At 47.3% G+C, this 15348-nt stretch overlaps 1 protein-coding gene across 4 annotated transcripts; it reads right to left on the bottom strand.

Moving 5' to 3' along the window:
- Positions 1-973: 973 nt before the first annotated feature.
- TMEM107 (transmembrane protein 107) lies at positions 974-8670 on the bottom strand. Of its 4 annotated transcripts, none has more exons than XM_083377827.1 (7): positions 8372-8670; positions 6757-6926; positions 6288-6385; positions 4417-4484; positions 3059-3159; positions 2610-2706; positions 974-1934 (listed from the first exon to the last, which is right to left on the bottom strand). In XM_083377827.1, the coding sequence occupies exons 3-7, from the start codon at positions 6372-6374 to the stop codon at positions 1865-1867; spliced, it is 423 nt and encodes a 140-aa protein (XP_083233953.1). In that variant the 5' UTR covers positions 6375-6385; positions 6757-6926; positions 8372-8670; the 3' UTR covers positions 974-1864. The 4 variants fall into 4 exon arrangements, with proteins under 4 accessions (XP_083233953.1, XP_083233950.1, XP_083233951.1 ...); XM_083377824.1 differs by lacking the exon at positions 2610-2706 and adding an exon at positions 2062-2158 and having other exon boundaries at positions 979-1934; XM_083377825.1 differs by lacking the exons at positions 2610-2706; positions 8372-8670 and adding exons at positions 2062-2158; positions 7505-7657 and having other exon boundaries at positions 979-1934.
- Positions 8671-15348: the final 6678 nt, after the last annotated feature.

Raw genomic sequence — 15348 nt, 5'->3', positions numbered from 1 at the left:
ATCAGAAAGGAGCAAACCGGGGCGTTGCTGTTCCCCGGCCGGCGGAGAATCTAATCATCTCTCATGCCTCTCCATTCATCATTTTCTGTTCTCCCGGAGGAGGAACAGGTAAGGATATACCTCACTGACGATACCCGCCCGCTTCTTACGTGGCGGCTGGTCTCTGCGCGACAACCGGCTTGGTCACGGTGACCCCCGCGGGCACAATTTTTTTTTTTGCCCGCGCCCCCACCTTCCTAGCGGGGAGACCCTTCCCTGCCGCCCCGCCGCTTTCCTTCTGCCGGTTTCCGCTGCTCTCGGTAGCATCCCAACCTCTCCCAGTCACGACGCCGGCCAACTTCCCAGAGATCCATGCGCCGCCTAATCTGCATGAGCGTGACGTCAGGCCCAACTTTTTTTTTTTTAAATGCCTTCTTTGAAAGCCCTGGCTTTGGGGTTTTGCTGCAATCCAAGTTGCGTGCATCTTATCTTCCAAAAATGGCTGGCGTGGACAACTGGAAAAGGAGAAAGGCCAAGCAGGGATGATTTGGGAGCTCCTGGGAGAGATAAAAATCCCACCTGAAGAGATTTGGCAAGCCCCCAGGATAAGTTATAATAATAATTATAATTCCCAGGAACGTGATAAAAATTTGGGTGCTTGGCAACCAGGATGTATATTTACAACCATGCCCAGGATCACGTGATTGCCAGCTGTGATCTTCCCGGCCAGCTTCCAACTACCAAAGTCAGGGGGGGGGAGGGGGATTCATTTAATGACCACATGATTCACTTAATGATAGCGATTTCCTTAACAAGCGACGAAAAAGAAATTATAAAATCAGATGCAATTCCCTTAACAACTGCCTCGCTTAGCAATGGAGATTCCAAGTCCAGGAATACTGCTAAGCTTGTAAGCCGCCCTGAGTCTTCGGAGAAGGGCGGGATATAAATGGAATTAAAATAAATAAAAATAAAATACTCCATCGGCAGAGGAGTAAAATGCCAAACGACTGTTGTGTATTAAAAAAAAAAAAAGACTTCGCGGGAAATCGTTTTGGATGCAACAGGGGGGGAAATGGAATCGAGTTTATCAGTGGATATTTATTTTGTTGGGAAAACGAAGGAGGCGACGGCATCTCCATCCGCTTTTTAATCCTTGCCCTGTGCTTTCGCACCGCAACTTCAGGCAGTTGTGCGTGTCATTTTAAAAGGAGAGAAGATGAGCTCCACCCCAGATGATGTTCTGATATGGCAAATGAGAGGTTTATAGGAAACACAATAATGCCTTCTTAACCGATTCAGGTTTCATTTTAAAACAGGGGTGTCCAACCTTGGCAATTAGAAGACTTGTGGTCTTCTCCCAGAATTCCCCAGCCAATTTCTGGAAGGTTAGATAGATAGGAGGGAGGAAGGAAGGAAGGAATAATAGAGGAAGGGAAAGGAAGGAAGGAAGGAAGATAAGTAGGTAATCTGGGGAATTCTGGGAATTGAAGTCCATCCATCTTAAAAGTCCCAAAGGTGCTTTTTCAAGAGGCAACTGGACGTTCTTGTTTTTCTTTGAAGACTTTTCGCTTCTCATCCGAGAAGCTTCCATCTGAAAGCTGGCAAGGTTAGTAAATACTTCCCTTGATGAAATATAGGGTGCCATCCCGGATACGACATTAAGAGGCTTCCGCTGAAGGAATCCGAGCTCTGCAGAGGATCCGGCGGCTTTTTTGTCCGTTGAGGAGTGAGCAAAGATGGAGCTGATACCCAGGGACAGCTGATAGTCCTACGGGAAGGACATCTGACCTCCCTCTCATGCTCTTTTGGAGCTTCCCCTGCCCTGGGATAATCCGAACGAGAAGTCTCTTCTGGACAGAGGCCGTTGCCCTCGTTGTCCTTGTCACAGTGGCTTCTTCTTGAGTCCAAAGACGGAGATGAAGAGGAAGATCTCGACCGCAGCAGGTAAGGCACTGGGCAGAGGGGGCGAAAAGAGAGGGGAAGGATCACCACCCCAAAGAAGAGCATCCCTCTTCCTGAATTGGGTGAACCCCAAACCACCGCCAGCAAATTGGCGACCGCGCAGGGACAGGCCTCTACCTGCAAAACCCCATGATGTACCAGTAGGTGACCGTCTCCCAGCGCTCAAAGACGAAGAAGGAGAGGCAGACGGAAGCACTGCAGTGGGCAGCCAACGCTAACAGGGCACCGTCAGGGAAATCAATGGAGGGATTCGTTTAAAATGAATTTTGAAAAGGGACGCCTGCCTAGGAAGAAGCTCCACCAGCCTCAGCCGTTCACATAAAATGACTCCCGGGACTTTATAGAGTGCGTTTGGAATGGGGACGGGGTGGAGGGATGGGGGCAGAGGGAAAAGTCTTCAAAATAGAGATTAGTCACAATGCAAAGGTCAAAGTTGGAATATCCTAAAGGCCTGGTCCAGATATCCCGCTAACCAAAGGTTGTGTCTCTGTGACTTGTATGAACACAGTCACTGCGGTCATTTTCTGCCACTCCCTCTCTTTCTTTTGGGGTGGGGGAGGATGGAATATATATGGTTAAATAGATAAATTGTCCAGCTCCTTTGGGCCCCCTCCCACAGCCCGTCATTTCGCTAGCCTGGGACTCCGGGGATTGTCACTGCCAACCTGCAAAACGCAAAGATCCACCAGTATAAGCCGGCATGCCACTGCTCAAACAGGAAGAAGAGCAGCGTGACTCCTGCCGAAGCGTGAGCGAGAGTGGCTTGCGAAGAGGAGGCTCAGTCAGGGAGCACAACGACCACGGAAGGCAGACCCACCCACCCTGCTCTGGAGGGACACGGCTGGTTTTGGCGCTTGGCAAGAGTGCCACGAACCCATCTGGGTCTGGGGCTCAGCAGCAGGCAGGAAGGAAGGAAGGAGAGGGAGAGGGGGAAGGAAGGAGAGGAGGAAAGAAGGGAGAGAGGGGGAAGGGGAAGGAAGGAGATGGAGGGAGGGAGGGAGGGAGGGAGGAAGGAAGGAAGGAAGGAAGGAAGGAAGGAAGGAAGGAAGGAAATTATCTCTTCCCACCCCAGCCCACCCTGTCTGCGGATCCCCGTTTTCTTTGCAAAGGATACAAAGCAGACTTTGCACATTGTTGAACATGGACACTCCGGAAAGGAAGCCGGCCAGCTCCACCACAAACAGCCCAAGGGTTACAGACAACGCCACCACCATCCTCGAAAGAAAAAAAAAACCACGCTGAAAGAGACACGCTGAGTATACGAGAAACGCCACCAGCTAAAACTTGCAAAGAGATTAAAATTGCCAACGCTGTCGCCTAAGTTGCGATGGACCAGGCAAAGCTGAGTAATCCTTTTAATATTTAAAACTTTCAATATTTTGTTCCCAGCCTTTGGTTGCTGTTTTTTTTAACCTCGTGCAACCCTGTTGACGCACCTTTGCAAAAATGGGAAAGCATGAAACGGCGGGTTTTCCCCCCTCATTTCACAGTTAGGATGTCAAGGATGAAACTTTGGCAGTTACCTGTCTCGGCGTTTCAATTTGCCTTTAGATTAAGCGGGCGGAGGTGTTACTTCCAAGTGGGTTAGATGGAGAAACGAAACTTTTGCAATTCAGCTGAAGGTCACGAGAGCCTGAAACTTTTTCAAGGGCACCAGAAGAGGTGTAGACTTGAAGCAGACGGTTCCCGTAACAAAGTGAACTTATCGATATGGCTGGGAAAATTATTGCCTTAAGTCTATAAATTGGTTTGGGAACCTCAAGAGCTAAGTTTTACTTCGACATAACCACGTAGTGTATTCAATAAACGGTTAAGATTGTCGGAAACGAGAGTTTTATTTGGATTCTCAAGCTGGATGTTGACAAGCTTATTTTAAAATGCCAACCAATGAATTAACATCCTACAGGCCAAAGCAGTGAAATACAACATTACACGGCCACAGGTAGCTTTAAGCTGTTGTGGAGTTCAACCCCCAGAATTGGCTGGGGAATTCTGGGAGCTGAACTCCAGGCAGCTTGAAGCAGCCACCGCTGCTTATCTTTCCTCGCTTCTCGCCGTCTTCCAATTTTACATTTTTGACGGGCCCCCTTAAAAATCAAGTAATCTAGGGTTGTTTTTCTTTCTCTTCCCCCCCCCTTTGCAAGTTCAATAAAACGTTTTTTTAAAAATGCAGGAGTCGGACCCAAAACTGACTCAAGATCCTGAGCACAGGGGGGGCTAAGCTTCCCAGGCTACGATACCCATCCTCCTCAGCCATCAGCCCTGACGGCCGTTGTCGTCGGAGAAATCGAGAAACTTCGAGAGCAGCTGCATTCGTCGCTGCCCCCGGGATTCTCTCTTTTTTAAACACTTTCTCAAAATGAGGGCCTCTCTCTCTCAAAAAAAAAAGATGTTTAAATTTTTAAATTCAGGCTACTACTTCCCCAGCCCCCAAATGCAGCAAAGGCGGATTTTAGCAGCAAAATGACTCACTCTGTGTCTCGGTGGTCAAATTCTTCTTGCGTGCACTGAAGAGGGAGGGAAGCGCGGACATTGTTTTCCTGGAGGGAAAAATAAATAAATAAAATGAAATAAAACTAGGGAGAGAGGGGGGGCCAGACTGCAGGCTGGGGGGAGGGAGGGGGGGGTCATGCCTTTGAGGGGTTTTTAGTGGGGCAGCCAGCTGGAACATAGAGGTTTAGTGGAGGGACAGAGAGGCTGGAGGGCTGGGGATCCCCTTTTTCTTTTCGGGGTCCCCCCTGCAAGATCACGGGAAGATGGAAGGAAAGGGCCGGAGCTTCTGAAAGCATCCAAGATGGGCTGAAAGGCTGCAGAGCGGGTTTTGTCAAAGTAAAAAAGGATCTCCATTTATCTCTTTTTATCTATCTATCTATCTATCTATCTATCTATCTATCTATCTATCTATCTCTATCTATCTATTTCTATCATTTATCCATCCCTCTGTTTATATCTATCCACATACCTGTGTCCACCCGTCCTTTTATCCATCTCTATCTCTACTCATCTGTTATCTATCCACCTATATATCTGTATCTATCTATCTCTGTCCCTATCTATTCATCCATATCTATCCATCCCTATCCCTATCTATCCGTATCCATCCATCCATATCTATCTCTCCATCTATTCCTATCTATCCATCCATCCATGTATCCATCCCTGTATCCATCCATTATCTATCTCTATCTGTCTATCTATCTATCTATCTATCTATCTATCTATCTATCTATCTATCTTATCTCTATCTGTCCTTGTATATTCATCCCTATCTATCCATCCCTATCCCTATCTATCCGTATCCATCCATCATATCTATCCATCCATGTATCCATCCATTATCTCTCTCTCTCTCTATCTATCTATCTTATCTCTATCTGTCCTTGTATATTCATCCCTATCTATCCATCCCTATCTATCCATCCATCCATGTATCCATTATCTATATCTATCTATCTATCTATCTATCTATCTATCTATCTATCATCTCTATTTCTACATGTAATTTTTATCTTTTATTAATTTTAAAAAATGTAAGTCCTCGACTTACAACAGTTAGTGACTATTCAAAATTACAACGGCACTGAAAAAAAGGGACTTACGACCGTTTTCCACGGTTACGAACTTTCCAGCCATCCCCAGGATGATCTGATCAAAATTCAGACGCCTGGCAACTGGTTCATATCCATGGCCGTGTCCGTGTCCCCCACTTGCGACCTTCTGACAAGCCAAGTCAACGGGGGTGCCGGCTTCACTTAACAGCCAGGTTACCGACTTATCAACTGCAGTGATTCACTTAACAACCGAGGCAAGAAAGGTTGTAAACCGGGGCCAGAATTCACCTAAGAAATGTCTCACTTAACCAAGAGGGATTTGGGGGCTCACTTGTGGCCGTGAGTTGAGGACCCCTAATCCTCCTGCCTCCCCCTATTTTCCCCACCACAGCCACCCACTTGCTATGCATCTTTTGGTCTCCTCCTCCTCCTCCTCACAGATCTACTACAGCTTCTAAGCCGCCCTGAGTCTTCGGAGAAGGGCGGGATATAAATGGAATTAAAATAAAAAATAAAATAAAATAAAAACCTCGGTCCTTTCCCCCAAATGCTCTCCTGGATCCCCCCCCCCCGGCCTCCCCTTCAACCAATGCCGAGCAGACCCTCCCTTCCGTGGGAAGCTTTGAATTCGGCTCCTTCCTCAAGGACCGAAAAATGTCTCTGTGTTCTTTTTCCAGGGGAAACATCCGAAAAGCAGAATGAGATGCCGAGGGGGGGGGGGGCGGGGGAGAGAGAGAATATTTGGAGGGATCCGAGGAAAAAGGAATTTAACCCTTGGAAGTGGACACTCACCCTGGACCAGAAGATGGTGATGACGATGACCAGGTGAGCTGTGAGGACCAGGAACCGAGAGGGCACCAGTCCACTGACCAGCGGCATCTTCTCCCTTCCTGCAAAAGAGCAAGAGAATCCTCGTGGCCCAAGGAAAACATCTCCCGATATAACACAGAATGCAGAGTAACGGAGTTGGAGGGGACCGTGGAGGTCTTGTAGCCCAACCCCCTGCTCAGGCAGGAAACATCTCTCTCCTCCTTCTCCGAATGACAAAATAACGGAGTTGGAGGGGACTGTGGAGGTCTTCTAGTCTAACCCCCTGCTCAGGCAGGTAACATCTCTCTCCTTCTCCGAATGACAAAATAACGGAGTTGGAAAACTCACTTAAGAACTGCCTGGCTTAGCAATGGCAATTTGGAGCTCCACTGCGGTCGTTAAGTCGAGGACTACCTGTATTGGGTTCCATTTTCTCCACCTTGCAACCTACTTTGTGTGCACCAATCTCAAGGCGATCCACAAAGGTGACGGAGCCCTGGGTTTCTTCAAAATCTGATCTTTTATCAGGGCACACTCTGGATCACCATCTTTGGGGTGCAGAAATCAAGCTGCTGATCCCCCCCTTTCGGAGATCCAGGGTCGTTTTTAAGGGTCTTCTTTCTAAATGAGAAAATCGATGTAAAATTAATATTTTTTAGTAATAATACAAATAAATGCACCCTTAGCAAATTCACGGAGTATCCTCCTCTGTGGAAGTTGATGGGCCAGGCCTTTCTCTTGACGCGTCCTACCTCGCAGGGTTGTTGGTGCATGGCAGGGAGAGGGAGGAGAAAAAGAGGGTAGCTGAAAGCATGAGAGCTCCTGAGAGCATCCAAAACAACCCTCCAAAGTCCTTGGAGAGGAGTCCATTTCTGCCAGTTTTCACTCCTCCACATCCCTCCAGGTTTTGCAGCTGGCGCCTGCACTCACACGTGTCTCTTAACTCGAGTTAATCTGTTTAAACCGGGTTTGCACGGGGGGGGGAGGAAATTGGTTTGCTCAAATCAACCAATCCGGCCGATCTCCCTGATCACGTGACCTCTTCCAAAGCACCAACCCTCAGCACGCAGCTCTATCCCGCGTGTCGTGTGAACGCAGCCACATTTTTAGACTGTATTTGGCTCTTGGTTCCCAAATGCTCTCTTGCCCTGCTAGGTTAGGCGTCCAGCAACACCCCGCTCCCCGTACAGCATACCCACCTCCCGCCCGCAGATCAAGCGAGCTCCCTTCATTTCTCAGGCTTCAGGTATGGTTGCTAGGCCGCACCGTTGCCCCGGCAACCACCTAGGCCCAACCACTTTTCCCTCTCCGGGGAACGGGCTTCGCGCAGCCTCGCGAGACTTTGAAGGCCTCCTTCTCTCTCTCTCTCTCTCTCTCTCTCTCTCTCTCTCTCTCTCTCTCTCTCGCCGCCATCTTAACTACGGGCAAATTGCCCATCTCCTTAACCCCTTCGTTGCTCCACCGCTCGGCTTTCCCTCTTTCTCCGCGGGAAAGAAGTATATTTGCACCCGAAGCGTGGAATCCCCGCAAATACAAACACACACACACAGACAATCCCACTTCCAATCTGTGAATTCTCCTGCATCTTTTCAACCATGTTTCCCGAAAGCAAAAAATTCCCTTATTTGCACAAATAAGTGGGAAACTTAAGCAAGCTGCTCGAGCTAAGCTAGAAAGATAAAAAGAGAAAGAAAGAGGGAAAGAAAGAAAGAAAGAAAGAAAGAAAGAAAGAAAGAAAGAAAGAAGGAAGGAAGGAAGGAAGGAAGGAAGGAAGGAAGGAAGGAAGGAAGAGAGGGGGAAAGGGAAAGAAAGCATAAGAGAAAGAAAGAAAGAAAGAAAGAAAGAAAGAAAGAAAGAAAGAAAGAAAGAAAGAAAGAAAGAAAGAAAGAAAGAAAGAAAGAAAGAAAGAAAGGAGAGGGGGAAAGGGAAAGAAAGCATAAGAGAAAGAAAGAAAGAAAGAAAGAAAGAAAGAAAGAAAGAAAGAAAGAAAGAAAGAAAAATTCCCCAGGGAATCAAACAGCTGGGCATTTGAAAAACAAGCAATATCGTCTGGGGAGTTTTGTTACCTGTTTTGCAGACTTTCAGGCGAGAAGGGACACCTGGAGATCCTGTGAAGATCAACAGAGGAGGATCCGCTTCGGGAAAAGGCCTCCCAAAAGAGGCCAGAGCGAGCTGTGATGGCCGAGTGGTTAAGGCGTTGGACTTGAAATCCAATGGGGGCTCCCCGCGCAGGTTCGAATCCTGCTCACAGCGCGTCCCTTTTGCACGACTGCCTTGTCCGCAGATGCGACCAGCTCCTCCCCTAAAGAGGCTTCGACAGGGTGGAAATGCTCCAATCTTACGACCGATGTTTGCACAAGGGCGGGTGGGGGAGCAAATCCATCCATCCATCCTCCTTTCCTTTTTTTTCCTCAATGGTTTGATGCTGAATATAAATCTTTTTTGTTGTTGTTTTCTTGGAAGTCTGGCAACTTTGAGGGGGTGGACTTCAACCTCTCAGAATGCCCCTGAAAACAAAGGCATTTGGGAGTTGAGGTTTATCCCTCTTAAAGTCCCCAAGCTTAAACGAAAAGAAAAAGAAATATAAAAAAAGGCACCCACCCACCCACTCACCCACACACACACACACACACAAAATTAAAAGTAGTTTTAAAGACTCTTTGCAGACCCAACGTGTTGTAAAATGCAACAGGGGAAAACCAACTTTGCAAAAGTTCAGTGAATCTATATATATTATCTTCGATATAATTATAAATCCTCAGTAAGGCCCCATCTGGAATGTTGCATCCAGGTCACCGCAAGACGTTGAGACTTTGGGGGAAAAAAAGTACAAAGAGGAGCAACTAAGGATGGTGAAAGGAGTGGAGACCAAAACATACGAAGCTGCAGGATGTTGCAGTTGCAGGTTTTGGGAATGGCCAGTCCGGAGGAAAGGAGGATGGTGGGGGGGGGACATGAGAGCAGCATTCCAGTATTTGAGGGTCTGCCCCAAAGAAGAGGCAGTCAAGCCATTCTCCAAAGCGCCTGAAGGCAGGACAAGAAGCAACGGATGGAAACTAGTCAAGGAGAGAAGCAACCTAGAACTAAGGAGAAACTTCCTGACATTGAGAACAATTAACCAGTGGAACAGCTGGCTTCCAGAGGTTGTGGATGCTCCATCACTGGGGGTTATTAAGAAGAGACTGGACAGCCATTTCTATGAAATGGTATTGGATCTCCTGCTTGAGCCGAGGGGTGGACTAGAAGACCTCCCAGGTCCCTTTCAACTTTATTCTGATTACATTACATATTTGTCCGAAACGTTATGCGGTCTGCTGCTTGAGCAGGGGGGTGGACTAGAAGATCTCTAAAGCCCCTGCCAGCTCCATTCTGATTACATTACATATTGGTTTGGAATGGTATATAGGGTCTCCTGTTTGAGCAGGGGGCTGGACTAGAAGACCTCCCAGGTCCCTTCCAGATCTAGTCTGATGGGGGTGGTGGTTTGGGGGGGGTTGGACTAGATGACCTCCAAGGTCTCTCCCAGCTCCGTTCTGGTTAATGTGTCTGAAACGGTCTAGGGTCTCCTGCGTGAGCAGGGGGCTGGACTAGAAGACCTCCCAGGTCCCTTCCAGATCTAGTCTGATCGGGGTGGTGGTTTGGGGGGGTTGGACTAGATGACCTCCAAGGTCTCTCCCAGCTCTCTTCTGATTATGTGTCTGAAACGGTCTAGGGTCTCCTGCTTGAGCAGGGGGGCTGGACTAGAAGACCTCCCAGGTCCCTTCCAGATCTAGTCTGATCGGGGTGGTGGTTTGGAGGGGGTTGGGCTAGATGACCTCCCAGGTCCCTTCCAGCTCTAGTCTGATTCTGAACACACAGGAGGCAGAGATTGCAACGCAGGGACCCAAGCAGGGACCCTCGAGATATTTGGGACTACGACCCCCCCCCTCCACTCCGCGGCCGCGCGAAGAGAGCGAGCGACCTTTCCTCGCGGAAGAGCGTGCAGTTTCCCCCTCCGCCGCCACGCGGGGGCGCTGCCTCCTCTCTCCATCTTTGCAACCTCCGCTTGGAAGAAAGGCAGGAACTGGGAGGAAAATGGGATTTATTTCTTTTTTTTTTTCCCCACCTCCCCAAACGAGGTCAGCTTCGGGGATTTTTCTCCCGGGAGGCACGGGGGGGGAAAAAAAAGATGCAAAAAAAAAAAAAAGCCAAAAAAATTAAAAATTAAAAGGAAGTGGAGATGCCGGGGATTGAACCCGGGGCCTCATACATGCGAAGCATGCGCTCTACCACTGAGCTACATCCCCTAACACGGGAAGTCGGCCGCTGGCTTTGCTATTGACGCGCCTTGGCTTCGATGGCTCGCGGGACTTCAACTCCCAGAATTCCTCAGCCAGGCTTGCCTGGCTGAGGAATTCTGGGAGTTGAAGTCCCCACGAGTCAACCAAGAGCCAAGCTGGAAGACTGCACGGACTGAATGCTGCTCTGAATGGACTCCTGGCAAGGCCAGCTCTTGAGCACGTACAGAGCGCCCCCCAAGACCTCCCCTCCCCTCCCTCCCCTCCCCCAAAGGGTTGCGGGAGCATGTGCAAAGAGCCGAACCGGGGGAGGGGGGGAGGGGGAGGAAAAAAAAAAACCTTGCACCTTTTTTTTTTCTCTTAAGCTTTATTTTTTTCTTAAAGTTTTGCACCATCGTTGCTGCGGGCGCCAGGTTGCAAAAGCGAGGATCTTCTTTTTTTTAAAAAAAATAAAAATTAAAAAAATTAAATTAAAAAAAAAAGAGAGAGCGGATTTAGGATGGATTCGACCGACCTTGACGTACTGAGATGAGCAGAAAGGGAAAGCGGTGGCCAAGCGGCGCCGTGGCTTAGTTGGTTAAAGCGCCTGTCTAGTAAACAGGAGATCCTGGGTTCGAATCCCAGCGGTGCCTTTCTTTTTTTTTTTCTTTTTCTTTTCTTCCACCCCCTTTTTTTTTTCCTTCCTCCTGCCCCCCCCTCCCCAAACTCCCCCAAGGAACCCCCCCCTTTCTGCAAAACGCGTTGCAAAGAGCTTTTTTTCCCCTAAAAATCCCTGCTAGGGGATGTGTGTTGGGGGGTTTTTATTGTGGATTTTTATATTACTACCTATTGTTTTATTTTATTTATTTTATTTATTTTATTACATTTATATACCGCCCTTTTCCCCCGGAGGACTCAGGGCGGTTTACAGGCTAATTAAAAACCCAAATGCCAAAGTTTAAAAACAAGTTTAAAAAAAAATTAAATTTGTCCCTGTCGGGTTCCTATTTAATTCTTTTTTCATTTTTTTTTTGTACTCTGTATTTTTAGATGCGCCCTGTTCACCGCCCTGAGTCCTTCGGGGAGAAAGGCGGTATACAAATATAATAAAATAAATAAATAAAATAAAATAAAATAAAATGCATCCCCTTTGCACTGTTATTTTTTTTAAAAAAATCCCAGCAATTCTCTCTCTCTTTTTTTTTTTTTTGGCTGTTTTTGCAATTCGAGAGCATCGCCACCTTTTACCCACCCCTCTCCCCCTCGACTCGGATGCAACCCCGTGTAAGGGTTTTCTCACGTGCTCCCATTGCAACAAACTGCCCTTCTTGTGCCAATAAAAAGAAAGAAAGAAATAGTCCCAAGGATGCAAAACCAAGAGTCGGCTGCAACGTGGGAAACTGAAACGGGAAGCCGGGTTTGGAGAAGGTGGGTTGAAAGAAAGGCGAGCAAATGGAGATATATATTCTATGGAAATTTGATTTTATGGGAGGAAAAAAAATTAAAATCAAATAAAACAGGAGTTGCATTGGCCGGGAATCGAACCCGGGCCTCCCGCGTGGCAGGCGAGAATTCTACCACTGAACCACCAATGCATCTTTGTTTTCCTGATTTTATTTTTGCAAATTTGTAAACTCCATTCAATGGGAGGTGGTGGTGGTGGGGCAAACCTTTGCAATCCAGTGCAAGTAATCTTCGATTTACAACCGTTCATTTAGTGACCGTTCAAAGTTAGAACAACATTGGGGGGAAAAAATGACTTTGGGCTGTTTTTTTCCCCGTTTTTTTTTTCAATCTAATTTTTATCTGATATATTTTTTTCCCTGCTGTTCTACGCCTGATGCCTTCGCTTGTGTTTTTTTGTTGTTGTTGTTTTGCTTTTATTTTTTATTTTTTATTTTAATTCCATTTATATCCTGCCCTTCTCCGAAGACTCAGGGCGGCTTACAAGCTTGGCATTATTAATACTATTCTTATGGGTAGGATTGTGATGAAGAGCGTCTGCACCCGAGACAAATTGTGTGTCTAATCGCAACTTGGCCAAGACAAGTATTCAATTTGTTTTAATTGGGGTTTTATTTATACAGGGATAAATTTAATCTTTTTTAAACTTGGTTCTTAAACTTTTGTATTTTTGGTTTTTAATTACCCTGTAAACCGCCCTGAGTCCTCCGGGAAAGGGCGGTATATAAATGTAATAAAATAAATAAATAAATAAATAAATAAATAAATAAATAAATAAATAAATAATAAATAAATTCAATGCAATTCTTTTTTTTTCTTTCTTCCACCCCTTTCCCCCCACCCACCCCTTTCCCCACCTTCCCAAAATTCCCTCATTTGCAGAAGAGAGAGACAAATTCCTTGGAAAATGTTTTCTTGTGCTTTCTCCTGGTGCTATCCAGATTAGCTCACTGGCGCGCAGGGCCAGCTTAGGCAGCTATCTGAAATCGGCACGATCCTCATCAATTGAACCTGTTTTGCATCCTAAAGAACGTGGCACCCAAGACACGTGTATGCAGAATACCCGAGTTGCAGAGGGACCCTGGAGGTCCAACCCCCTGCTCAAGCAAGAGTCCCCTTGTTGTTGTTGTTAGTTGCGAAGTCGTGTCCGACCCATCGCGACCCTATGGACAATGTTCCTCCAGGCCTTCCTGTCCTCTACCATCTTCTGGAGTCCATTTAAGCTCACGCCTCCTGCTTCAGTGACTCCATCGCTCATTCTCTGTTGTCCCCTTCTTCTCTTGCCCTCCACCTTGCCCAGCATTAGGCTCTTCTCCAGTGAGTCCTTCCTTCTCATGAGGTGGCCAAAGGATTTGAGTTTCAGCTTCAGGATCTGGCCTTCTAAAGAGCAGTCAGGGTGGATCTCCTCTAGGACTGACCGGTTGGATCGCCTTGCAGTCCAAGGGACTCGCAGGAGTCTTCTCCAGCACCAGAGTTCAAAGGCCTCCATTCTTTGGCGCTCAGCCTTTCTTACGGTCCAACTTTCACTGCCATACATTGCAACTGGGAAGACCATGGCCTTGACTATACGCACTTTTGTTGACAGGGTGATGTCTCTGCTTTTTAGTGTGCTGTCTAGATTTGCCATGGCTTTCCTCCCCAGGAGCAAGCGTCTTTTAATTTCTTGGCTACAAGAGTCCCCTCCCTACGCCATTTCAGACAAACGGCTGTCCAATCTCTTCTGTTCCTCAGGATTTGCTTGCTTGCTCTCTTTTAATCCCTTTCTCTCCAAGGAACGTCAAAGCAAACGTCGATTGGGAACCCCCTCGTTGCCGGGCAGCGATCCCAGAACCTTGAAAAATATGTAGTTGTAGTTTCACCGAACCCACTCGCGTAGTGGAAATTCTGTTCTAAATTATTATAAAAGGCCTATGATTGCCAAGACTTCATTAGACAGCCATTCTGCAACCCATTGTAAAATTCTTTTGATGATTTATGGATACCTGATGCTCAGCACAATAAATCAAGCCATATACCATAAGAAGACAACACAAATGGGAAAAGAGCATGTAATTTGGGATTTTTTCTCAAAGTCTTTTTTTCCCCCCCTAATGTAGTAGTGACCCAAACTGGATGCAAAGGTCCTACTCAGGTTGTATAAATGTTCTCCTTCTTCGTATCTGCCCCGCAACATTCTAAATTTGCCCCCCCCCATTAACAAAAACACCCACCCTCCCTGTTTAATCTGCCCAGACCCCTGTCATCCAGTTTGTCCTGCAAAGCAACCCCTACCCTTCCCACCCCCACCCCACCCCCATTTATTACTGGTCCACAGAGCCCACCCACCCCTCCTTAATCACATCTGGATGAAAGGGTTTGTGGGTGTGATGTTGGAGAGCAATTGCCACTTTTGGGCAGCTGGCCAAGACACAGAGCTGCCTTCTTCAGTGTGACTCACTCTGAAATGGGGGGGGGGGCGTTTAGACACCACAAACACACCCTGAGACACGTCGGGATCAATGAGATCACACTCTCTCTCTCTCCCTCTCTCCCTCTCTCTCCCTCCCTCCCTCCCTCCCTCTCTCTCCAAACTTCGTTTCGATCTGGGTCCAAGCCCAGTTTATTTCAAATCAAAAGAACGTCTCAGAAACAAAATTCTTCTTTAAAGAGGAGGCAAAAAATAAATATGAATGCAACCTTCCTTTTATATATTCTTTTAGGTTTATTAAGGTTTATTTAATTTATATGCAGACAGCTGGGCATTTGCCTTCTTTTTTTTTTTTAGAGAGAGAGCCCTTGAGGTCACCTGGAGGTTTACCTGTGTCCCCCCCACCTCCCCCAGGTCACCTGTGCAGGCTTGTGTGCAAGGAATATCAATCCTCTCATTTCCCCTCCATCCATCCGGTCAGAGCCGAGGAAGCTTCTCGGAATGAGAAGCGAAAGGTCTTCAGGGAACAAATCAAGGAAGTCCAGTGGCCTCTGCAAAAAGCACTTGGAGGGGACAGCTCTTACACACACACACACACACACACACACACACACACCCCACCACCCCCAATCACACACCCTTTGGGGGTTTACAATTGGTCTGCACAATTTGTGCGGTCGAGCAGGTTCGGTCGAGCAGGTTCGGCCAGGGAGGTGAGGGAGAAAAAAAACAAAAAAAGATACCCAAAGGAAGACAATTCCGTTTTGTGCAGGAAAACACACACACACACACACACACACACACAAACCCCAACAACCGCAATTCTCACGCAACGCAACCCACCGCCACCATCCCAGAGAGTCTTTGGCAAGACGAACGCTGCTCCCAAGGCCACCGAAGACGTGGCGAGTTGCCT

The sequence above is a fragment of the Vipera ursinii genome, assembly GCF_947247035.1.
Source record: "Vipera ursinii genome assembly, chromosome: Z".
NCBI classification, from domain to species: Eukaryota; Metazoa; Chordata; class Lepidosauria; order Squamata; family Viperidae; genus Vipera; species Vipera ursinii.
This window is presented reverse-complemented; position numbering and strand designations above follow the sequence as displayed.